Raw genomic sequence first — 25,751 nt, 5'->3', positions numbered from 1 at the left:
CAATCTACAGAATGGGAGAAATTTTTGCAGTCTATCCATCTGACACAGGTCTAATATCCAGCATCTATAAGGAACTTAAACAAATTTACAAGAAAAAAACAACCCCATTAAAAAGTGGGCAAAGGACACAAACAGACACTTTTCAAGAGACATACAAGTGGCCAACAAGCATATGAAAAAAAGCTCAAAATCACTGATCATTAGAGAAATGCAAATCAAACCACAATGAGATAACACTTCACAATAGTTAGAATGGCTATAACAGGGTCGGACGCGGTGGCTCACACCTGTAATCCCAGCACCACAAGGTCAAGAGATCGAGACCATCCTGGACAACACGGTGAAACCCCGTCTCTACTAAAAATACAAAAAAATCAGCTGGGCATGGTGGCGCGTGCCTGTAGTCCCAGCTACTCAGGAGGCTGAGGCAGGAGAATTGCCTGAACCCAGGAGGCGGAGGTTGCAGTGAGCCGAGATGGCGCCATGGCACTCCAGCCTGGGTAACAAGAGCGAAACTCCATCTAAAAAAAAAAAGAATGGCTATAACAGATGCTGGCGAGGTTTCAGAGAAAAAGAAACACTTATACACTGTTGCTGGGAGTGTAAGTTAGTTCAATCATTGTGGAAAGCAGTATGATGATTCCTCATACCTAAAACAGAAATACCATTTGACCCAGCAATGCCATTATATGTCCAAAGGAATATAAATCATTCTATTATAAAGACAAATGCATGTGAATGTTCACTGCAGTACTATTCACAATAGTAAAGACATTAAATCAACCTAAATGCCCAGCAACAGTAGACTGGATAAAGAAAATGTGGTACATATACACCATGGTATAGTCTGCAGTCATAAAAAAGAATGAAATCATGTCCTTTGTACGAACATGGATGGAGTTGGAGGCCGTCATCCTTAGCAAACTAACACAGGAACAGAAAACCAAATACCACATGTTCTCACATGTAAGTGGGAGCTAAATGGTAAGAATAATACATGGACACAAAGGGGGAATAGACACTGGGGCCTACTTGAGGGTGGAAGGAGGGAGAAGATCAGAATAACTACTGGTATCAGAATAACTAGAGGCTTAGTACCTGAGTGATGAAATAATCTGTACAACAAACCCCCATGATCCAAGTTTACCTATAAAACAAACCGGCATGTGTACCCCTGAACCTAAAACAAAAGTTAAAAAAAAAGGGAAGATCCACAGATTAAAAAAAAAAGTAGTGTTTTTTGAAATAATTACTTCAAAAGGAAGAAATATTTAAAAGCCTCTGGTGGAAAATTTGCAGGTTGCCTTTTATGACATATTGTATGTTTTAACAGTCTTGGCTCTTAAGATGTGTCAGAGGAAAGAGACAGCCACATCAGCACTAACTCAACAGTGTTCCCAGTGGTGCCCAGTGCACAGGCTGCAATACATGGAATGCAGCTTCCTGACCCTGACCCAGACAGTAAAGATTTTCAGGAACTCAGGGCACGTCTATAGGTAAGGAGATTTTCAGCTATACAATGTCATCAATCAAGTAGAAAGCTCATCTTTTAATAAGATCAATTTTTAAAAATCATCCTATTTTAATAACTTAAAAATATTTTAATTATGGAAAAATGACATAAAATTTACCATTTTAACTTTTTAAGTGCATAATTCAGTGCCGTAAATTATATTCATAATGTTATGCAACCATCACTACTATCCATTTTCAAGACATTTTCATGCACCAATGAATACTCTGTCCCCATTAATAATAACTCACCATTCCTTTTCCCCTCAGCCCCAGGTACCCTCTAATTTATGTTCTTATGAATCTGCCTGTTCTAGATATTTCTTTTTAGTGGAATCACACAGTAGCTGTGTTTCTATGTCTGGCTAATTTTATATGATATAATATTTTCAGGTTTCATTCATGTATCATGTATAAGAATTTATTCCTTTTTTAAGGTTGAATTATTACTCTGTGTAGGTATACCACATTTGTTTACACCATCATGTGGTAATGAACATTTGCGCTATTTCTACCTTTTGGTTATTGTGAATAATGTCATAGCAAACCCCAGTGTAAAAGTGTCTAAGTCTCTTTGCTCTTGGGTAAATATTAAGGAGTGAAATCACTGAGTCATGTAATTACTCTGCATTTAGCATTTTAAGAAGCCACCAGGTTGTCTTCCACAGTGGCTGCACCATTTTACATTCCGACTGGCAGTGTACAAGGGTTCCAATTTTTCCACGCCTTCACTGACACTTGTTATTTTCTGTGTTTTTATTTCCCTGATGACTAACAATGTTGATAATCTTTTCACGTGCTTATTGACCACTTGTGTACCCTTTTTGGAGAAATGTCTTTTCCAGTCCTATGCCCATTTTTAAATTGGATTGTTTGCTGTTCAGCTGGAATTCCTAAATATTTGAATATGAATCCCCTATCAGATATATGATTTGCAACCATTTTGTGAGTATTCTTTTCACTTTCTTGATAATGTCCTTTGGTATGCAAAAATTTTTAATTTTAATGTGGTCCAAGGTTAATTTTTTTTGTTGTTGCTCATCTTTTTGGTGCCATTATCTAAAAATCCAATGTCTAATCCAAGGTCATGGAGATTTACCCTGTTTTCTTTTAAGAGTTTTATACTTTTAGCTCTTATATTTAGCTCACTGTTCCATTCTGAGTTCATTTGGATCTATGGTATGAAGTAGGAGATATGACTATCCTTTAGCATGTAGAAATCCAGATGTTCTAGTACCATTTTAGAGACTGTCCTTTATTCTTTTCATAGACTTGGCACACTTATGAAAAATAACTGGCCACAGATACATGAATTTAATTCTAGACTCTTAATTCTACTCCACAGGTACATATCTATGCTTATGCCAGCATCACATTGTTTTGATTATCTATAAATAACTTTTGATAACAAGAGAAAATGTTAACACAATAATCTAGCTGAAAAAGACTTCCAACCACTTGCCTGAGATGGACAGAATCTTACCTGATACCACCACTGGTTTGGAGGACTGCTTTGCATGCTGAGAGTGCTGCTTCTTCTCCAGGGCTGTCAGCATGCCCCCCAAATCCAACTGCACTGGAAGCTGGCTCTTCTTTACACTATTTTTAAAATTATCCTGAAAGTTCAAAATTCATAAATTTACTTATAAAACTATACAAACCGTGCTTTCATTTTACAAAAAAACTGATGTAATTAAAGACAAAATGAAGTAAGATTTAGAGACTATAAAAAAGAATTTTAAAAAATTCAAGTAACAAGAAAATAGGGAAAAAACATCAATCTCATACTATCTGCCAATATTACTATGGTTGTTTATGTCACCCTTCTTTCAGAAAATTGGGTTTATATTAAATCAACTACACTTTTGTCTGTATCTCCATTGTGAGTGGTTAACAATGTACATCTACAGACAAGACACTAGCACTTGTATAAAGTCTTTGGCTACAAAGTCTGCGTGTGAGGCTACTTGGTTAGTACTACTGCCTCATTGGCACCACTCTCTCTCCAAATGCCTCTGTAAACCAACAAAATTCATGAAATTATAGTGATACAACCAGAACTCTACATAAGCCCAAATCATACTCAGCAAATAGTATTAAATACAGGCTCAAAGTTTGATATGCTTGAAACAAGTATTATTTTTGACATTGTTGTGATTTGGGTCTTGAGACTATAAAAAAGTTGTACAAGGAAGCCCAGTGATATGTCCTAAGGCATGGTGTCCCATTTGCTTTAGTGCCTCCACTCCACTCTCTTGCCAAGTGTTCTCTTCCTGGACACCAAAAACCCTACTGGCTGAGGGCTCCCATCAGGGGAAAGTGCCACGTGCAACAAAGGACAGGCAAGGAGGCCTGCTGCATGGAAGGAAGATGAGCAAATTATGACACTGAACTTAAAGTTAACTCACACAAAGGTTTAGAAGTTTATTTTTCACGAATGCAGAAACAATCGTTCCCCCCTTTAAAAGGCAAAATGACAATGCATATCCTAGCAAATAAATGTCCACAAGCACACAAGTTCCACATCTAAATTATGAATCACAAGCTCCCTCCTGAATCTACATTGCAGGTGGTGGAGTGTGGAAGGGGAATCACCTCCACTTTAGCTTCTGTTTTGACTGCAGAGAGTAAAATCGTGGTGCCTCTCTTATTTTTCTTCTGTTAGATATTACTGACTTGCAAAAAAATTTCTGTTTCCCAAATAAACTGAGTCAACTTTTTTCCTTTAAAGTATCATAAGGCAGTATGTAGCCCCCTTCTTTCTGACTTAGCAAATGCAGTTACCAATAATCTTGTTATAAAATAATAATCTTATAAAGTAATAAAATCTTATTATTTAAAATGTTTTAGCTTAAGAGTAATTCTGTTTCAACATGCTGAGTACAGTTCTCTCCTGAAGGAATGAATCAAAACAAAACCACCTGTCTCCACACAGAGATGTCTGGAAAGCAGTTTTTCTCAAGCATTTAGTTGAGCCAGAAAAGTTAAGCCTAAAGCAATTGTGGTTTCAATCTAAAAATTACCTGTGGCTGCTGTTTAGATTGAAATTTCGGTCTCTCTATTCTGTCTCTTCTTTCAGATGCAACTGCCAGGTTAGGAAATTCCTCAGCATCCTAAGTAAACCACACACCCCTTTAGCTCTTTGTTAATACAAACATGCCAAGTGCAACCTTTTCCTTGCTTATATTTTCATTCTTCAATAAGGTCCCACAAAAGTTCTTAAAAGTGATTAAAAAAAAAAACAGCTGTGAAACTCTCACATAAGAGTTTCTACTTTATACAACTTGGAACAAATTTAAAGACCACAGTTCTAATACCCCTGTACCCAAAAAAGAGAGTGCCACCAACGATCTTGGTACACCTGAGGTATCTACAGAACTGACCTTGGACTACTTTGGCATGAGAGTATTCAAGTACCTGTTCTTCAAAAGACTATGTTTTTCATTAGAGAAACTGTCTAGATTCAGTAGTTCTGCATGTTGTATGTGCTGAACCCAGGATAGTAAATGGAGTCAAAGGCAACAGACCTGCTAAAAAACAATTTTTAAATCACTTGAAAATGCCTATGTCATTCTGTCAATATTTTAGGTACCTTGGAAAAAGATGGGAAACATAGGGCAGAAATGTAAATTATTTACTGGCCTAAACCATAATGCTCTGCCATGGTAGGTTTTCAAACATTTAACCCAGCTATTCTCCAATGGATGTTCTAGGAGCCTTGGGAACCCCCACCCCAAGTCTGTAGAAATGCCCTGGCCTTGCCCCTAAGCTGGGCACCCAGGCAGCACCTCTGAGACAGTCTTCGGCCTGCACAAGCAGCCAGGCCACCTGAGTCTGGTACAGCAATGTAAAGAAAACCACCAGGCACATAATTAAGTCAGAATCCAGGCTGGCTCCTTAGAGTACAAGACGTGTGGAGTATCATGGGACGATTAAAGCCATCCTTTTGGAAGTTCCTGAAATCTTCTTGACTCAGGCCTTCAATGGTTCTATAGTATTCTACATTTCTCTCTATAATGAAGCACTTTATAATAAGACTTCCGGATAGAAAAGAAGGCCCTGCAAAAGCCAGCATTCCAAAGCAAGGGGGAAAAAAAAAAACAGGAAAAGAAGATAACTGAAGGGAACTATTAGTAATATGGCACACTAACTATTCAACTCCGATACAAGTAGTTTTGTCTCCAGACCATTCATTCATTCAAATGTTCACGGAGTGGCTGCTCTGAGACAACCAGGAAGCCAAAATGAAGAGGTAAGAAGAAAGAGTAGCTGCTGCTTTCTTTAGCACTAAGAAAATGATCATTAAAAGGCCCTGGAGATTTTCACTTAGGAAAACAATATGAATTCATATTTCTATTAAGAAAGAGCCACTTATTATATTACACAATGTGAGTAATAAATATAAATGTACTTCAATTCTTGGAGGCTCTTGAACTCTCAGGACTTCATATTTTGATGCAGACTTTTCTTTCTTTTTCTTATTCTTTCTTGAGGCTTCATTTTGTTCAAGGTCGCTACCTTGTGATGCTTTAGACTAGAACAAAAATACAAAGCAAAAATCCTGTTTTTAGGGCGATCAATAGAATGTTTAATACTATGCATCAGCAAAATTAAGATATCAACTCCTATAATCACATGGCAATTTTATTCAGAGTTAGGTTTCTCATCCTGTTTTTTTTTTTTTAAGAGCCAGAATTCATTAGAATAATTCTGAAGGAAAAAAAAGTTTGTTGGAATAGTTGTAATACCCAATTCCTTTTGAAAACTGGTAGATTTGGACAGAACCTCATTTTCAGCTCGAGGAGATCATGGTGTTAAGGACCTTATTGATCCCAGCCTAAGCTCTCCCTGTAATTCCAGGCAGGCCACTTCCACCAGAATGGCCCAGGGGTTCCTCATCTGTACATCACACCTGTCTGCACAGCAGAATCACCCATGGAACCTTCAAATCAAATACTTGGGCCCACCCCAGGACTGCTAAATGTGACTTCATCATTCCTACAGGCCCCTAACCCCGTGGGCCTCTATTCATCCAGGTCAAATATGCTTTGGCCACAGGGCCTTGGCACTGAAGCCCCTTCACTGGAATTTAGCTAGGCTGGGACTGCTCCCTCATCTCCATCTGCCCTTTGCTGTCTACCCTTGGACTTTTCTCTTCAGAGCACTGATCACTCTCTGACATGTCCTACATCTGTCTGCATGTTGTCAGCCTCCCTCCATCAGAATGGAGGCTCTCAAAGGGCAGGGAACTTTTTATGTTTTAGGCCCTGCTTTATACCCAGTTGGAATTTAAATCTCAGAAGTAAAAGTCTCAGCAGCTCTTAAAAAGAGTATGTTTATCCACTGACCCACGGGAGCTGTCCATGATGTTTTTCTAAGCGAAAAAGACAAGTTTAAGGGTAACGTGTATAAAATGATCGCATTTTGTTTAAGAAAAAAACAACAACAGGGTTTCTTTGTTCATATTTTCATGAGCCTGTGACAGGACATATGCCAGATTGCTAATGCAGGTTTCTCTGAAGGTAGGCATCAAAAGTGTGGGAGAGATGACCTTTTCCATAAGTAGATCCTTGAAGTGTTACATTTATCATTTCTGTAATAAAATTTCACAATACAGAAAGTTAAAAAAAAAATTCTGATCACTATCACTCCAGCCATGTAAAATGCAAAACGCAAAGCTATTTGGGTTGTAAGATAACAGAAGATGCTGATATTCTTCTTATCTTTTAGAATTTTTCTAAAACAAGCTTTTCTTAGAACTATAATTAAGAAAACAATTTTTAAAGAAGACCTTGGGAAAATAAAACAAAATCTGTTAACTCTTAGAATGCTAACTGCATATTAGGAAAACTGGCTCTGAGAGAGACTTGGCAGCTGCAACAAAGAATTAGACAGTGGGCTGTCGTCCAGCCTGCCCCTGGCCACCCAGAGACAGGCAGGAGGCTTCACTGAGAGTCAAGCTCAATGTGTGCACAAAAGGAAGGATCTCTCCCTTACACATACTGCTCTCTCTCTCAAATACAGGCACAGAGCAGTAAGGAACAAGCACCCATCTACCTTCACTGTAACTGTTACCCTGTAAATACACAGCTACCATTTATGTGGAAGAGCTAATTACATTTTTAGAAATAAAAAAGTATCCACCCAAAAAGATAGAAAACCATTATGCTAAACAAGACTGCATTTCAATCTAAAATACTATAGCCATATATAATGAAAATCAAGGACGTATCTAGACCAGTTAAAAAAAGGCTCTTAAGAAACAGTTCTAGGAATCAATAAAAATGTAACTTAAAGTTGGGTGTGGTGGCTCATGCCTATAATCTCAGTACTTTGGGAGGCTGGGGCAGGAGGACAGTTTGAGCCAAGGAGTACAAGACCAGCCTGGGCAACATGGCAAAACCCTGTCTCTACAAAAAATACAAATACTAGCTGGGTGTGGTGGTGCATGCCTGTAGTCCCAGTTACCAGGGTGCCTGAGGTGGAAGGATTGCTTGAGCCAGGGAGGTCAAAGCTGCAGTGAAAAAAAAAGTATTTAAAATTACTTAAGGGAAAAAAATCTATTCTAAATATTATGTTATAACAAGTAAATAAATTCCGTTAACCAAAGGCTGGGCGTGGTGGCTCACACCTGTAGTCCCAGCACTTTGGGAGGCCAAGGCAGGCAGATCACCTGAGACTGGGAGTTCAAGACCAGCCTGACCAACATGGAGAAACCCCGTCTCTATTAAAAATACAAAGTTAGCTGGGCATGGTAGCACATGCCTGTAATCCCACTTACTTGGAGGCTGAGGCAAGAGAATCACTTGAACCTGGGAGGCGGAGTTTGCAGTGAGCCGAGATCGCACCACTGCACTCCAGCCTGGACAACAAGAGCAAAACTCCATAAAAAAAAAAAAAAAAAAAAAAAAAAAAAAAACCCAAAACTCCATTAACCAAGAATCAGTAAGATGTACCACGTGATCACAAATGGTGGAATTCAATTATCTTGCTACTAGTACTCTTATACTGGTAAAAGCCACTTAAATTCAACAAAGACCAGGGCCAGGGGAAAAAGAAGCGGAAACTTTACACACCAGAGCATGAACTTATGCCAACATTTCTTCTTTACATAATTCAAAATGGTTTGCAGATACTTTAAGTAGAGAGATCTAAAATGTACATTCTCACTCCTACAGAAAAGCTATCACTTGTATTTCTTGACTCACTACCTATTCTTTATTCAATGTGCAAGTACAATAAACTCAGACTACTGACTACAGTATAGAATGAAACACATTTACAGTTAGGATTTGGAGGGATTACAAAAAGACTATCCCGGCTGGGCGTGGTGGCTCACAACTGTAATCCCAGCACTTTGGGAGGCCGAGACAGAAGGATCACTTGAGGTCAGGAATGAGATCAGCCTAGCCAACATGGTGAAACCCTGTCTCTACTAAAAATACAAAAATTAGCCAGGCATGGTGGTGGGCACCCGTAATCCCAGCTACTCATGAGGACGAGGCAGGAGAAGTGCTTGAGCCTGGGAGGCTGAGGCCACAGTTAGCAGAGATCACGCCACTGCCCTCCAGCCCGGGGACAGAGCGATACTCCATCTCAAAAACAAAGACTATCCAGTGGCACAGAAAATCAACATAATCAAAATGTGATGCATACCTCTTTTTCCCTCATTTTTTTACAGTAGTACTATATATATATATGTATATATATAAAAACATAAAACGTACCATCTTACCTATTTTTATGTGCACATTTCAGTGGCATTAAGTACACTCACACTATTGTGCAACCATCATCACTATCCATCTCCAGAACTCATTTCCTCTTGCAAACTGAAACTCTGTACCCATTAATAAATAACTTCTCATTCCCCACTTTACTGAGCCCCTGGCAACCACCAACTTACTTTTTGTTTCTAGTGATACATACCTTTTTGGTAGGATGAACAATGTGTTTTTCTTTGTTGTAGGAAGGATCCGAAGGTAAAACTGCAGAAGATGGTATACTAACATTTTTAGGATCTGCTGATGAAGCAATGGTCTTTAAGTTTATCATAGAAGTGACATTTTTAGGGGCTGGTGACAGTTCTGTAGATAATGTCTGTCGAACAACATAACCCATTGGTGTCCAAGATAACTCTGCTCAAAGATAATCAAAATTGTTGGACAATCTCAACAGTAAAATAGAAATTCCTTAGTTACTCAAACATGCATTACATGAGGTAACTGCTTGGAGTATAAATAAATGTAGGCTATCATGTACAACATCCTCTTGGAAACTATAGTAGTCACTAAACTTGTTTTTCTCCCTGGAGCATGCTGCTGAATTTTTTCCCTTTTAACTTGAGGTTAATTTTCCCGGAAACTGGTTTTATAACCTGGGGTTTGGAGGTGGGTAGACAAACAGTTTTAGTAAAACAACAATCCACAATAAACGTCCACGTGACAAGCACACAGAATTAACGAACTAAGGATCAAATTTTGGCCCTACTAACCTTGAAGTGTACCTTTAACATGAGAAGCCAAAGATCACTAGACTTCAGCTAATCACAATAACTGGTAATTTATTTCTTTTAGAACAGAGGCATAAGTACAGCAACACTACTCCTTTAGGTGCCCATCAAACTCTATATACAGACAAAACAAAAGGACATCTATTGGGACCCAGGCAGATGAACACCTGTTAGCAGCCTGTGGCTACCCTTAAGGGTAAGGCAGACTATTCTCATCACTAGAGAACTATACATCCTCAGAGCAGCCAGTGAAATACAGACCATTACTCAACCACATACACATCAAACGTGAGAACACGAAAGAAAACACCCTATGAATACATTTGGAATCATTTTGTAAAAATGCCTTCTGTTAGGACAAGCTACTGTAAAAATTTCAAAGCAGGATACATGGAACTCTCTCTGAATGTATTACTTCTTGGCCAGGACAGGACAGATAAATAGTCCTCACAGTGTGGCAGGAGGCTCCCAGGACCATTGCAGGGGTCCATGGGGTCAAAACCCTTTTCCTGGAGTACGAATGTGTTAGTTGTCTTCAATACTCTCTCTCTCTCACGAAAACACCTGGGAGTCTTCCAAATGCTGTGTGAGGCAGGACCACGAGGCAGGTGAATGCCGTGGCAGATCTACAGAGCCAGATGGCAGAGCTGCACAAGTGGAAAGCAAGGCTGCTCTCCACACTACAGCTTTTTAATTTTGAAAAATGGTTTTCATAAAAATATGGTATGTTAAAATATAATACACTTTTTATTATTTTCTTTTTTTTTTTGAGACGGAGTTTCGCTCTTGTTACCCAGGCTGGAGTGCAATGGCGCCATCTCGGCTCACTGCAACCTCCGTCTCCTGGGTTCAGGCAATTCTCCTACCTCACCCTCCTGAGCAGCTGGGATTACAGGCACGCGCCACCATGCCCAGCTAATTTTTTGTATTTTTAGTAGAGACGGGGTTTCACCATGTTGACCAGGATGGTCTCAATCTCTTGACTTCGTGATGCACCCGCCTCGGCCTCCCAAAGGGCTGGGATTACAGGCATGATTATTGTTATTTTCAAGCAAATCAATTATTTAAAACATTTGTTTTAACTTTGAAAGGGCAAATATTAACTGGTATCACCCAAATAAACAGGAGCTCTTTGGGGTTCTCAATATTTAAGGGTTTCAAAAACTTTTCAGAATAGGCAATACTAAAGGAAGCAGTCATTGCTGAATTCATAAAATTTCTCACTGAATTGGAAGTATATTTCATTTAGAATTCCTGTCTCTTATTTTATACTCCTTGTATGTGGATGTGGGATCTCATTTACCTACTTTAACTTTCTAAACTAACATTGATGTTTGGTTACCCACAACTCATTAGCTATCTTAAGGCTTTACAACAGAAACCATTTCAATTTTACTGGAGTTAAAAATGAACTCAGAAACTATATGACATTTTAAAAATTAATATTTTGTAGCCACTTTTACCTCTTGTACATGAAGGAGAACTGGTAGCAGCATTAGCAGTTACAGATTCATTTGGGTTATTGTTTTTCACCATTTCACCCTAAAAAGCAAACACATTAGATGTCAATAGAGAAATGCAAATTAAAACAAGGCAATACTACTACATACCAAAATCCAGAACACTGGCAACGGAAATCCTTATTCACTGCTGCTGAGAATGAAAAATGACACAGCCACTTTGGAAGATATTTAATAGTTTAGCAACTCCTTACAAAACTAAACATACTCTTACCATATGATCTAGCCATTATACTCCTTAGTAATTAACCAAAGGAGCTGAAAACTTATGTCCACACAAAAACCTGCAAACAGGTGTTTAGAGCAGCTTTACTTATAACTGCCACAGCTTGGAAGCAGCCGAGATGTCCTTAAGTAGGTGAATGGGTAAACTGTGGTATATCCAGATGATGAACTACTATGGATCCCTAAAAGAATGTACTATCAAAGCCATGAAAAGACATGGAAGAAACTTAAATGCACATTTCCATGTGAAAGAAGCCAATCTAAGAGGGCTACATACTATATGATTCCAACTATATAACATTCTAGAAAAGACAAAACTGTGGAGACAATAAAAAGATAGTAGCTAGGAGGAACTAAGGGGAGGGAGGGATAAACAAGTAGAACACAGATTTTTAGGGCAGTGAAACCACTCTGTACCATACTACAATGATAGACGCACATCATTATGCAGTTCCCCAAAGTCTTAGAAGACACAACAACAGCAGCAACAGTGAACCCTAAAGCAAACTATGGGCTCTGGGTGATAAGGACATGTCACTGCACATTCATCAATAGTTACAAATGCATCACTCTAGCACAAGATGTTGATAATGAAGGAAGCTGTGTGTTGTGTGGGGGCATATGGGAAATCTCTGTACCTTCCTCTCAACTTTGCTGTAAACCTAAAACTGCTCTTGAAAATAAAATCTATTTCTTTTTAAATCCAAAGCAGTTATTCTCCATTTAAAATTCAAAGTAATCACTTAATTTTAAAATATAGCTTCCCTTGCCATTCTTAAATTCTGCAAAATATATGCTAAAATTTCCAAATATATAAGTACATAAAGTGAAAAGTTAAATTACTTCCTTCAACCAAATCTCACTCCCTAGAGGAAAACACCACCCACATCTATAGCTTCATTAGTATCCCTCTACTTCTTTGCTTATGATATAAACATTTGTGAATCATATTTTTATATGGATTCCCATAATGGAATCATACCACACATGATGTTGTAGCAACTTTTAAAAAAACTTTAACATATCACTGACAAACTTTCCAAGTTGGCACAGATGCACCACACAATTCTTAAAGCTGCAATGATCCCATGTAAATGAGAAAGCCATCATTCACTAGGCCTACACACCAAAGTCTAACAATCCATCAAAATGTCTGTCTACAAAAACAACAAATGTAAGCCTGCAACATATGAGCCCCCTGACACCCGACCTGTTTTTTTGGAGACGGAATCTTGCACTGTCGCCCAGGGCTGGAGCACAGTGGCACCATCTTAGCTCACCCCAACCTCTGCCTCCCAGGTTCAAGTGATTCTTCTGCTTCAGCCTCCTGAGTAGCTGGGATTACAGGCACCGCACCATGCCAGCCTAATTTTTTTTTCTGTTTTTTTTTTTGTTTTTGTTTTTTTTTTTTTAAGTAGAGACAGGGTTTCACTATGTTGTCCAGGCTGGTCTCGAACACCAGACCTCGTGATCTACCCACCTTAGCCTCCCAAAGTGCTGCGATTACAGGTGTGAGCCACTATGCCTGGCTATGTATGCCCCCTTTAATAAAGACAGAAAACTGTCTCACATATTAAACATAAGATATATAATGACACTATGTGTATGGGGGGATCGAGTATATTAAAAGGCTCCTCCAAGTCACTAACAACACCAGAGGTAAAAGTAAATTAAAAAATTTGAAGCTGAATCCATTAAGTAGACAATGGATGTAAAATAATTTTAAAAATTCCTATGCTTCACAAATTTACCCATTTGCTAATTCATAACACGATGCAGGAATAAAAAATAAAATTATTAAAGCACAGCCTGTTTTTTTTAGTAAACATAACTTTTGTGCTTACCAAGGTCAACAAAAAATTAGAAATAGTTTACCTGTTCAAGAATGGTTAAATAAATTATGTCAGTATGAGAGATCCAATGCAACAGTTGTTTTAAAAAAATACTTAATGACATAGAAAAAATACCAACAAAGTTTTAAAAAATTCAAACATAAGACTACACATATGTATAATTTCAAGTTGAGGGAAATTCCTGCAAGAGACCATTTTTAAAAGATTATGTGTTAAGCAAGCTTTTATTTTGGTTGTACAATTTCAGACAAATTTTGTGTATGTGTCATTTACAGACATTACTAATATCAAGAAAAAGTTTCTTGGAAGGAAAATAAATTTTTTAAAAGCCCACACATAATTCAAAAGTATATGGGGCTCTTAATAGAGCAATCAGTATGTGTATCTTCTACCTTAGTTCATGTTTAAACACATTAACAGTCACAGGTAATAAGTGACCTTGATATAAAGCACCAGTCACATTCCTGCTCACTCCATGAGCCAACCCTGAGGGTTACACGGCATCCTGGACTACTGTAGGGCACTCGTGAGAAGTGCACATGATGAAGACCGAAAGCCCGGTGGCTATTCAGCCACTGCACAGACCCAACAACAGCATGAGGGTCCTGCATGCAAACTGCTACACAAAGGTGTATCTTCTTTCTTTTTTTTGAGGCGGAGTTTCGCTCTTGTTACCCAGGCTGGAGTGCAATGGTGCGATCTTGGCTCACCGCAATCTCTGCCTCCTGGGTTCAGGCAATTCTCCTGCCTCAGCCTCCTGAGTAGCTGGGATTACAGGCACGCGCCACCATGTCCAGCTAATTTTTTGTATTTTTAGTAGAGACGGGGTTTCACCATGTTGACCAGGATGGTCTCAATCTCTTGACCTCATGATCCACCTGCCTCGGCCTCCCAAAGTGCTGGGATTACAGGCTTGAGCCACTGCGCCCGGCCACAAAGGTGTATCTTCTGCACATTACCAGCAACTGTCACTGACCCTTCAAGACCTTAGTGTCCAGGCACCTAACATAAGTCCAGGGGCAGGAAACAAGTCCTTTCTCAATTCAAGAGGTAATTTTTGCTTGCCTTCATACTGGCACGTATCCCACCACTCCTTCAGTGGAAATTCATCAGAAGCCATTTTAGGGACTACTAATCAGATGCTACTTATTCTTGGTAGTCTCAAATCAATCTATTTGAGAGAAATACCTCAACATGGTGGACTAAAACTTTGAGATCAAATGTTGAACAAAGTGAATTACTTGCTGTAATAACTTTTCCTGAATTTGCTGTATCGTTAACAAGACAAAGATGTAGATAAAAGCCTGGAAAATTCAGAAGTTACAGTATGCAGTTTTAAATATTATGACATTAAGTCCTCACTTAACACCATGGATAGGTTCTTGGAAACTGTGACTTTAAACTAAACCATATAAAACAAAATCAATTCCTTTTTTTCATCAACATCATAATGAAATGATGGTGAAGGAAATGTTAATGGAGGACCTGCTATACAGCTTTCATTTAAAGTTGCAGTTTCCTTGAGCAGAACAAATTAAAAATAAGAATAATAAATAAATAAATAAATAATAAAGTTGTAGTTTCCAAGAACCTATTGACAACATTATGTGAGGACTTAATGCATTTTGATTTTTAAAAAAGTTTTTTTTTCTATATTGGAAAAGCTGCTATCAGAATGCTAGAAGCAATGTGTTCAAAATGGTCTGTCAAAGCAGCTAGCCTCTGCCAGAATCTTCTCCTTCTAAGGCACTACAGTACCTTTTAGCTACCAAATAAAAAGGAGTACACTAGGCTGGGCACAGTGGCTCACACCGATAATCACAGCACTCTGGAAGGCCAAGGCTGGTGGATCACCTGAGGTCAGAAGTTCAAGACCAGCCTGACCAATATGGTGAAACCCTGTCTATGATAATACAAAAAAATTAGCCAGGCGTGGTAGCATGTGCCTGTAGTTCCAACTACTCAGGAGGCTGAGGCAGGAGAATTGCTTGGACCTGGGAGGCAGGGGTTGCAGTGAACCAAGAAGCCAAGATTGCGTCACTGTAAGCCAGCCTGGGCGACAGAGCGAGACTCTGTCTCAAAAAAAAAAAAAGGGTATACTAGGTGATTCTTTTAAAACCATAGCCACACCAGGTGTTACAGCCTCGCTATAAACTGTTCTAACAAAGAAGGTCATTTAAATGCACAATGAAAGCCTTCCCCCAATGTATCCTCCCCAGCTCCACGGACGTCAAAGCCCACATCAGGATTTAATGTGTAATGTTTGAAATGAGACAATTGAAAAAGTGCGTACCAAGAAAAAGTAAGAGAGCGAGAACCCCTCACCTCACCTTTGATAACACTGAGGCTGGTTTTACTACTTCTCTTAGAAGAGAAGTGTTGGTAGAGGCAGAGTGGACAGGCCCCCACTTGGGTTGCTTCTGTAACCCTGACATATTGTTTTCTGCACCCTGCAGTTCAGGAAAGTCCAATGTGGTAAATTCAAACTCAGGTTTGGAGGTAGATACATTTTTTGCAACGATTTTCGATTTCCTGTCTGTTCGCTTATGGTAACCATCTGTAATTACAAAATTAAAAGTGGGAATAAAAATTGAGTTACTGTTCGATGACCGGTACTCAAGCAAAAATTGCACAGTAGAAAGACTATTGCTATTGATGCAACAGGTTGTTGTCAAAACACCATAAGTCTCACCAGTGTTGATAACCTTCCTTTGTAAAAGTATAAAGTTTAAATGATCAGAAGTATCAATCACTCTGGTTGGGCCATTATGCAGAAAAACCAAAATGCACTGCACATTTTAAGAGTATGTACAGTCACGCACCACACAATGATGGTCTGGTCAACAATGGGTTACATATACGACATCCCCAAAAGATCGTAACGAAGCTGAAAAATTCCTATTGCCTACTGGTAACGTCATGGTGTGATGCATTACTCATGCGTTTGCGGTGATGCTGGTGTAAACAAACCTACTGAGCTAACAGATGTATAAAAGTATACTACATACAATTATGTAAAGTACATAATACTCGATAATGATAATAAACAACTATGTCACTTGTTTATGTATTATACTTTTTATCTTTGGAGTATATAGTCCCTATACTTACAAAAAAAAAAAAAAAAAGCTGGCCGGGAACAGTGATTCACACTTGTAATCCCAGTACTTTGGGAGGCCAAAGCGGGCAGATCACTTGCAGCCAGGCGTTGGAGACCAACCTGGCCAACAAGGTAAAACCCCAACTCTACTAAAAATACAAAAATTAGCTGGGTGTGGTGGCATGTGCCTGTAATCCTAGCTACTTGGGAGGCTGAGCAATTCTCCTGCCTCAGCCTCCCAAGTGGCTGGGCTTACAGGCGTGCATCACCACACCCAGCTAATTTTGTATTTTCAGTAGAGATGGGGCTTCTCCATGTTGATCAGGCTGGTCTTGAACTCCCCACCTCAGGTGATCCACACACCTTGGCTTCCCAAAGTGTTAGAATTACAGGCGTGAGCCACCACACCTAGCCTTGTATCTTTTTACTATATTTTTACTACACCTTTTCTATATTTTGATACACAAATACTTACCACTGTTACAGTTACCTACAGTATACAGTACAGTTCTAAAGGTTTATGAGTTAGGAGCCATAGGCTATATCATATAGCCTAGCCAGGTAGTAGGCTACACCATCTAGGTTTGTGTAAGTACATTCTAAATGCTCCCACAATGATGAAACTAAGGACACATTTCTCAGAATGTGTACCCATCAGTAAGTAAGGCATGACTGTAATTCTAAGGCTAATGAAAAAGATTACCTTAACATGATTGTGCAGCTGGGCATTTTAATTATTCTTAATATAAATTTTAGAGTACTGTAAATTAAAGGGACTCTAATGAATTTTCTGTGCTCGTAAACCTTCCATCTTTCAGTGTGCTGGAATAAACTAGAGGGAAGCAGGTTGCATAAAATGCATAACCTCAGGCCAGGCATGGTGGGTCACACCTGTAATCCCAGCACAGGCAACACAGGGAGACCTTGTCTCTTAAAATAACAACAACAACAACAACAGAGCAAAACCTCTTTCTCATCTTTCTCTTGAAATGCAATGTATAATAAGACAGGCTGCAACTCCATGAAGCCCCTCATTTAATTATAAGACCAGAGTTACTACAGTTAATACACTTCCCTTGTACCAGACGGTTTATAAGTGAAGTCAATGAAAAGAGAAAAATGTATATACCAAATAATACAAATTATAGGCACTACAGAGCCCACAATGCAACAGGTACCAAATTATAATCCCATCCCTGGGAAGAAAGACCCCTAGAATCGCTCCCTGACGCCATCAGCTGTGTCAGTCCCAGGTTTCAATTCTTGGAGTAGTCACAATGAACAAGCCCACAGAAACAGCTGTATACACAGCAGGACTGTTTCTGGGGCACATGGGGTAGGCTGGCTTATACTACATAGTTGGTTATTTTTACCTGATTTCAAACTATTCTCAGCATAAATGGACAAATGATGTGAACCTCTAGCTGATTTTATCTCAGATGATGTAGTTCCATCAGCCCTTTTACTGTCAAACTTTTGCTCATCATATGTTTTTTTCTCATCATAGGCTTTTTTCTGCAGGAAAAGATTAAAAAGCAACATGAAATAAGAAAACCATCACTATAAAAAAGGTTTAAAGTAGCAAAATTTTTTTTTTTTTTTTTTTTTTTTGAGACAGAGTTTCGCTCTTGTTACCCAGGCTGGAGTTCAATGGCGCCATCTTGGCTCACTGCAACCTCCGCCTCCTGGGTTCAGGCAATTCTTCTGCCTCAGCCTCCCGAGTAGATGGGATTACAGGCACGCGCCACCATGTCCAGCTAATTTTTTGTATTTTTAGTAGAGACGGGGTTTCACCATGTTGACCAGGATGGTCTCAATCTCTTAACCTCGTGATCCACCCGCCTCGGCCTCCCAAAGTGCTGGGATTACAGGCGTGAGCCACCGCGCCCAGCCAAAGTAGCAAAATATTAAGTATTCACAATATAATCATTTTTTTAAAGACCAAATTATTTTTTAAAAGGTTAAATACAAAAAAAAAAAATACACAGTGCTTAAACATGATGAACAAATTTGCCATTTCTTTACAACTTAAACATTAAAGCAACCAACTAAAGGACACAGCAAAACATCATTACTCACCTTAAACAGAGCTTTCATTTCTTGCGGTAGAGAGCACATGTTCTCATTTCCATGCTTCACGGTTTGAAAACCTCGGTAACAACTGGGATGGTTATAGTGATAGTGGGAGCCAGGCACTGAGTAAACATTCTGTGTAGAGTCAAGGGTATAAGGAGAATAGGCATATGGATGAAGAGTTATCTCAGAAGATATATACTGAGGTGGAAAAGTTGAAGCTCCAAAGGCCATGTCTTCAGTGTATATTTTCTGCCTAAGTAAAAAGCGTAAACTTTAGCTGCAGATTTCATACAGCAAGCCAAGAAGCTTTTCTGTAATAAACTAAGTCAAACTTCTTAACTTATTAATATTTTTGAGATCATTCACTCTAGCATTCGATCATTCACTCATTTTAAATATTCCTAATTAAAAGCCAAATAAAATCTGAGTGTTTCTTTCTCACCCTGCAAAGAAAGATGTCGACACTATTTTTTCACTAATGAGCTGGAAGTTCACAAGAAACATCAACAGAGCCAGAATATGTCCCAGCAGCTTTTTACTCAACCGCTGCCGAGTATTTGGGAAAGCCTTTCCCAGCAACCCTGGCCAAAATGCCCCTAAAGACCATTATTTCTGCTGAGGGGAGATCCAACAGCCTGCAATGCCTCCCTCAGGGATCCTGCAAATGGTTTTCTCCAGCCCTTTCTTGCTCCAAGCCCACCACCACATCCTGCACTTTGCTGACTATCAGAACCGGAGTGCAAAGAAGATACTGCATGGCGCCGTGGCTGGAAACTACACATTTTACTAACAAGATGGATGCCAGCTTTGAAAACTGCTATTGTCTCGGTTTTTCCCAAGCTGGTAGAGTAAACCAAAATATAATTTAACACTGATTTTTCTTTGTTAGCCAATTTGATGTAAGGCTACAGGTTTCAACCTTTTTCCCACAAAAGCTGATACAATGACAAAATGCTAAGCAACTGATTCGAAATATAAATAGTAATCTCCTCATTCCAGCAAATGTTTCTGTTAATTTCCAAAGCTATTCCAAAACGTACCAGTACATTAAAAGGCAGCAAAATCCAAACCTAATCGTGACACACCCTATAAGATCTTCAAACTGTTACGCTGTCAGCAGATAAGAGCATAGGTACCGCTTACTAGAAATTGTATTACTAATCTGGGCAAGTAAGAGACTACACTAAGAAAGGGAGACTACAGGCTCTACCTATAATATAATCATGTTTACTGCTTTCACTTCTATCCAATACTTAATCATATATTACCTCATCTCGCTATGTACTATTTCATGATATGTTAACTTAGATTTTCTAAGATCTTTTAATTATAGGTAATTAATTTTGACATGAAATATTCCTAATTAAAAACCAAATAAAACCCGTTTTACTGACCTTTGTCTGTCCCATAAAACAACTGGCCTAGCACTGCTCCAAACATACAGCACTGAGGGCTAGCTCTTTGTAGAGAAGAGTAGGCTCAAAGCTTCATCCCACTGCCTATATGTTCCTGTGAATTCAGTGCTGTATTTTGTTTGGGGCTCAGAAAAGTAAGCTGGGGGCAAGTGTCAGTGAAGGTAGATAACGTGTTCTTCATAAGAAAAGATGGGTTGATAGAAAAAAAAAATAGTGAAAAAGACTATCCTAAGTCCAACAAGCAGATAAATAAACAGACAAAAGAAATGTAGCTAAAAAGGAAAGCAGGGACAGGGTCCATTGGTTTTGACGGCTGCTGTCATCCAGGAAATTTTCATCCAGGAGTCAGGAGACCTTGGTTGGGGTCCTAGCTCTGTTACAATCCAGTTTTCCAATCTGGATAAGTCATTTGGGTTTTGTCCCCTCACTGGTCCGTCCTCCTCTAGAAAGTTGGCATTTTCCATTTCCATCCAGTGCAAACACAATTACATGCAGAAAACAATACCAAATATCAAAGCAGTAATTCACAGCATCTGGTGTGGCTTCAAAGGCATGTCTGGGAAATTCTAGATGGCAGGAGTGGCCCAGATGACCCTAAACCCACAGTGACACACCTGTTTCTCATTCACTGTCATACACTGCCCCATCCACACTCTGAGTCAAACTGTCTGAGTACCTGTACAATACCTGCTGGTCTCCTGGCTCCACTTTCCTTTGCCCCTTTTCTACCAATGGCTTCCAGGTCTCCCAGGACCTCCTTCTTGTCTTTTCCTCCAGGCACTTGCTGGGTCTAGGCTTGACCATCACATGACTTGAAAAACTCCCCGGCCTGGACTTTGCTAGCTTGGCTCTTACCTGCCCTCCAAGGCTCTATCTCTGTCTCTTTCCCTGGTGCAGTCTCCTCTACACCCTCACCTCACCCATCAGACACATTCTGAGTCAGAACCTCTTATCCTTCTGCTTAGGACTTGACGTAAATACAAACAACCAGCACTTTCCCCAGTCTAGGTCTCCATCTCCAATTTTCAGGTCATTTCCACTTAGCAATTTCACTTGTTCCCAATTCAGTACATATAAATCCCAAATTTAACATCCAGTCTGCAAACCAGTCCCATTTACAACTTCTGTTGTCATGAATGATTCTACAATTATTTCCATGTATTCAACTGAATATCTTTATAATATCTTTCCCACCAAAACCTGTATGGACAATCATGGAACTCTTTTTTATTTCAACAGGTCTCATGTAGTTTCTTTATTATTTCCAGTACCTAGAACCTGGTCAAAGCCTTCAAGACCCTCTCCTCTAAAAACCTAACCAGAATTCAGGAGTGATTACAATAAGCCCATTTAAAATACTACCAGAAGTTTTCCATTGCCTACCCAGCAAACCTAAAACTTTTCAGCCGTACTATGCAGGCTTCCAAACTACTGACAGCTTCCCCCCAAAATTATCATCTTATTCCTCTACTATCTCCCAAACATATCATGCACATGGTCCCTTCAGTCAGGCCAGGACCCAAAGAGGATGCAGTTTCTCCTCCATCCACCAAACTGACCTGAGCCATGTGCTCAGCTGTACGATGCTATATACCACTAGTTATTCTCATAGCTCATCTGCTTTAACTCAAAAGCATCAACTAGTGCTAAAATTTTCATAGTATATTGACAGATGGTGAAAATGCTCAAATGCCTCTTGTCAACAGCGGTAGCAGTTTTGGAGAATACCATGTTAATTCTGGTTCTGGTGCTACCCATTTGAATTAGAATGAACAAACACTTCCAGCTTCAGTTTCCCATGTGCAAAAATAACATTACATCTGCCTGCCACCTCATGGATTGTAGTAACCATGAAAGAAGAGAAAGCATACAATAATACTCAAATAAAAGGCCCACATCCTCATACACAGGTGGCACAGGACTTGTCACAAAGGATGTACCATGACAATGGACATTACTTGGAACAAACTTACTTTGTCTGTACAGGCAAATTTGTTTCTTACATCAGTAAATAATTGGTATTTTCCAAACATGGCAAATGTTATCTGTTAAGACTACTTCTAATGATATTTTTTTGTCTTGTCCTATAACATAAATGTGGAAGAATTTGGTATGTTCGTTTTCATCTCCATCACTTCAAAACTATGAAGACTTCCAATAATTAATTCCAAATGAATAAATGAATATCTTTGAGTGCACTGTGAAAGGTACTGGAGTGGAACAGATTCTGTAAAAGATTACTACACCTTCTTTAAGGAAAGATGAGGGAAGGGGACATACAAAGATGACTTGCTACGTAGTTGAACAAGAGAGAGGAAATATTTGTTTCAGAAACTTCTATTCCTTTTATCATGGCAGCAAGAGCTCTCCATTTACATGTAATCTCACTATAGCAATGAAATTTTTAATCTACATTAGAATTGCCCAGATAATCAATTCTCAACTACTTGAAGTCTCATTATTTCATCCCCACTTTAAAGGTTCTTTTCTTTTCTAACTCTTCCTCTTCCACTTAATGCTTTCCTTATCCTTGTTTTCTTGCCAGGCATGATCACTGTGAGTCTATCTTTTCCTTGGTGATAAATCAAAGCTAAAAAAGAAGAGGTAAGAAAACTTAATTTTTAAACTCAGCACTGCCCATTCCTGAGTCTCTGATTAGTCTCCACTCATTTTACTGCCAAAATGTTGTTTTAGCCATGTGAATGTTTTCCACCACTATTTTGAGTAACTGGGATACCACCTAGCAGATGGCTTTGAGTTCCTGTCACTGAGATATATTTTTGTATTTTGTTATGTGAGACACTCGAGGTAGGGAACAACTCAAGTGAGACCCATGTCCCACTCCCCTTTATAATGGATGAAATACAGTGGAAAAATAGGGTATTCCTAGCAAAGACCAAATTCCAGCACATAAACGTAGGGTTTCAACTTTTGTCAAAAAAAATACAACTTTCAGTATTTCCTAAATACATCAGATGACTTGATGATTTTATTATTCATTACAACTCTCATTCTTGCAAACATTATTCTAGAATTTATATATAGTACAAACTATTTTCAATCACACCATTTGGGCACAAAAAAAGGAAACAAGTATAAATCACATAAAAGAAGAAGAAAGCACAAGAATTCTTAGAACTACACCTGATGCCAATATTAAAAGCTGATCTACAAATAAATCTACAAAATTATATGAAAGATTAATATTTTGTCTAAATTCACCTAAAAGTGGAAGCCATTTTGTAAATACCTAGAGAATGAATCTTGAGGAGGAAAAAGAAAATTTTAGGAAAAATGTAAGCCACCTTTCGACTCAAATTTAGAAGAACTTAAACCTGAAATGTGTAAAATTCACCTCCATATAACATATGTAAAGCAAAATTGTGGAAAGTCAAAGTCAACAATTTCCAAAGAATTATCCACAGAGGAGCTATGGTTGCTAGTCCCCTCCCCTTCCCCGAACAAGATTTTAATAGGTTAAATCCTAAAAATGAGGAGTATGTTTATTTGGTCCCTCCTTTGCCCTTCCCCCCACATTTCATCTCCCATTAGATACATGATATGTTTTTAAACCATATGAACAAATGAACCTTAAAACAGTACTTTTTTTTTTTTGAGACAGAATCTTGCTCTGTCTCCCAGGCTGGAGTTCAGTGGTGTGATCTTAGCTCACAACAACCTCTGCCTCCCGGGCTCAAGGGATTCTCCTGTCTCAGTCTCCAGGATAGCTGGGATTATAGATGCCAGCCACCAAAGCTGATTAATTTTGTATTTTTGTGGAGATGGGGTTTCACCATATTGGCCAGGCTGGTCTCGAACTTCTGACCACAGGGGATCCGCCTGCCTTGGCCTCCCAAAGTGCTAGGATTATAGACATTAACCACAGTGCCTGGCCTGAAACTGCGTTTCTTCTAATACATGAAATACAGTCTCTATCATGTCTTTGCCCAAAATAACAATGGGTATGGAGAAAAAAACGGGAGTTAAAGCTTCTGTTTCTGGCCCAGGACACAGTTAAGTTGTGCTACTGGCTCAGACTCTTCTTGGCTGAAGAGCATTCTCTCATCATTTGCAGAACTTTAGTGTAATAACTGATGAGTATTTGAAAGTCTAATCACCATTAAATCCAAAAAGCCCCTTGGTAAGACAGTTATTAAGATACATGCTCAGCAACATGGAGAAACCCCGTCTCTATTAAAAACACACACACACACACACACACACACACACACAAAAAAAAAAATTAGCTGTGCGTGCTGGCGCACGCCTGAAGTCCCAGCTACCCCGGAGGCTGAGGCAGGAAAATCACCTGAACTCAGAAGGCGGAGGTTGCAGTAAGCCAAGATCGCGCCACTGCACTCCAGCCTGGCAACAGAGCAAGACTACATCTCCCCCCCGCCCCCAAAAAAAGGAAAGACACATACTCGGTCACTGGTGGTTCCTGAACAAACGGATAGTATGTGGCTGCAGAGCTGGGGAAAACACATGCTTCTGAGGACTCTAACCATGCCACATTGAGCCCGGCAAATCTGGGGACAAACGGTTTGACATCTGCTGATAACTTGATGCCCTGAGGAAAAAAAATTAGGTTTTGGGTACAAACATTCAGAGATCAAGCAAATGTAAACAAACAAGCAAAACCGAAGAGGCGTTCCTAACACCCAGAAATGTTCCCAATGTTGTTCAAAAACTTCTGCCTCGTAAAGGCAAGAATCTGCTTGCTAATGATTTCTCCCCAATGTTTTTTTTGTTAGAAAAGGCAGTAGTCCAAACATTAAAAGTGAAAAAGAAGCACAACCAATTAAAGTGGAAATAAAACTTAACCCAGATTATATAACCCACAACTGAAAACGTTTCCGTAATTTTAATCTTGGAATAAGAGATTCAGTTAGAAATAACAGAACTGTAGAAGGCACACAGTACAACTACTACAGTCAAATATACACGTGGAATGTTTACAGCACGCAAAACACACTGCAGACGTTTATTTTCATTAGATTTTCTTGAAAATGTTACACAAAAGCATTTGCATTTTACTCATGAACCACTAAGTCTTGTTTTATTGAAATACCAAAGCTTGCTTTGCTAGAAAACCTTAACACCACGAGCCTTTGAAATCTGAATTCAATAAATGTCTTTATTGAATTTTTTTAGTCACGTACTAAGAGGTTCACTTTCACCGAGAATTTTGAGTCTAAAAGTAATGCATTTGATCGCCAGGGCTCCATCTAGTGGTAATGCTGAGTATGTACAGCGGAGAATGACTTAAGAAAACGCAAGGTCCTTTAAAACAATCCGTTCCCAAGAGCGCGGGAAGCTCGCCAGAATCCCCCCGCCCCGACTGCAGGGAGCTCGGGGCAGGGCGGCAGTCACTGCGCTTGGTGACACCGCACGGTAGACCCGGCGCTAACCGTGGGCGGGGTCTGCAGCCGCTGACCACCACCCCAAGGCGGGCCCGGGGCGGGGCGTGGAGATAGCGGCCACCCGGTAGGGCGCTGCCGTGCCGTTACCAGCCTCCGACCCACGCCCGTCGGACCA

The 25,751-nt window shown here is 39.4% G+C and overlaps 1 protein-coding gene across 9 annotated transcripts in view; it reads right to left on the bottom strand.

Moving 5' to 3' along the window:
- Positions 1 to 25,751, bottom strand: part of SECISBP2 (SECIS binding protein 2) — a 43,387-nt gene that overhangs the window by 15,924 nt on the left and 1,712 nt on the right. For 2 of the 9 annotated variants that reach the window (XM_032260428.1, XM_032260436.1), the window contains exons 2-10: positions 24,638 to 24,783; positions 18,802 to 19,051; positions 18,096 to 18,237; positions 15,953 to 16,179; positions 11,488 to 11,566; positions 9,442 to 9,650; positions 5,924 to 6,046; positions 4,536 to 4,625; positions 2,996 to 3,128 (exon numbers count right to left, since the gene is read on the bottom strand). In XM_032260428.1, coding sequence (XP_032116319.1) covers positions 2,996 to 3,128; positions 4,536 to 4,625; positions 5,924 to 6,046; positions 9,442 to 9,650; positions 11,488 to 11,566; positions 15,953 to 16,179; positions 18,096 to 18,237; positions 18,802 to 19,051; positions 24,638 to 24,783 — 1,399 coding nt within the window. Of the gene's footprint in view, positions 1 to 2,995; positions 3,129 to 4,535; positions 4,626 to 5,923; positions 6,047 to 9,441; positions 9,651 to 11,487; positions 11,567 to 15,952; positions 16,180 to 18,095; positions 18,238 to 18,801; positions 19,052 to 24,637; positions 24,784 to 25,751 lie in introns of those variants that run through there. The other 7 variants (XM_032260431.1, XM_032260433.1, XM_032260437.1 and 4 more) reach the window with 7 other exon arrangements.

This window comes from Sapajus apella, unplaced genomic scaffold (assembly GCF_009761245.1).
Source record: "Sapajus apella isolate SASKATOON/1434 unplaced genomic scaffold, GSC_monkey_1.0 scaffold118, whole genome shotgun sequence".
NCBI lineage: Eukaryota > Metazoa > Chordata > Mammalia > Primates > Cebidae > Sapajus > Sapajus apella.
The sequence above is the reverse complement of the archived record's forward strand: the minus strand, read 5'-3'. Positions and strand labels throughout refer to the sequence as shown.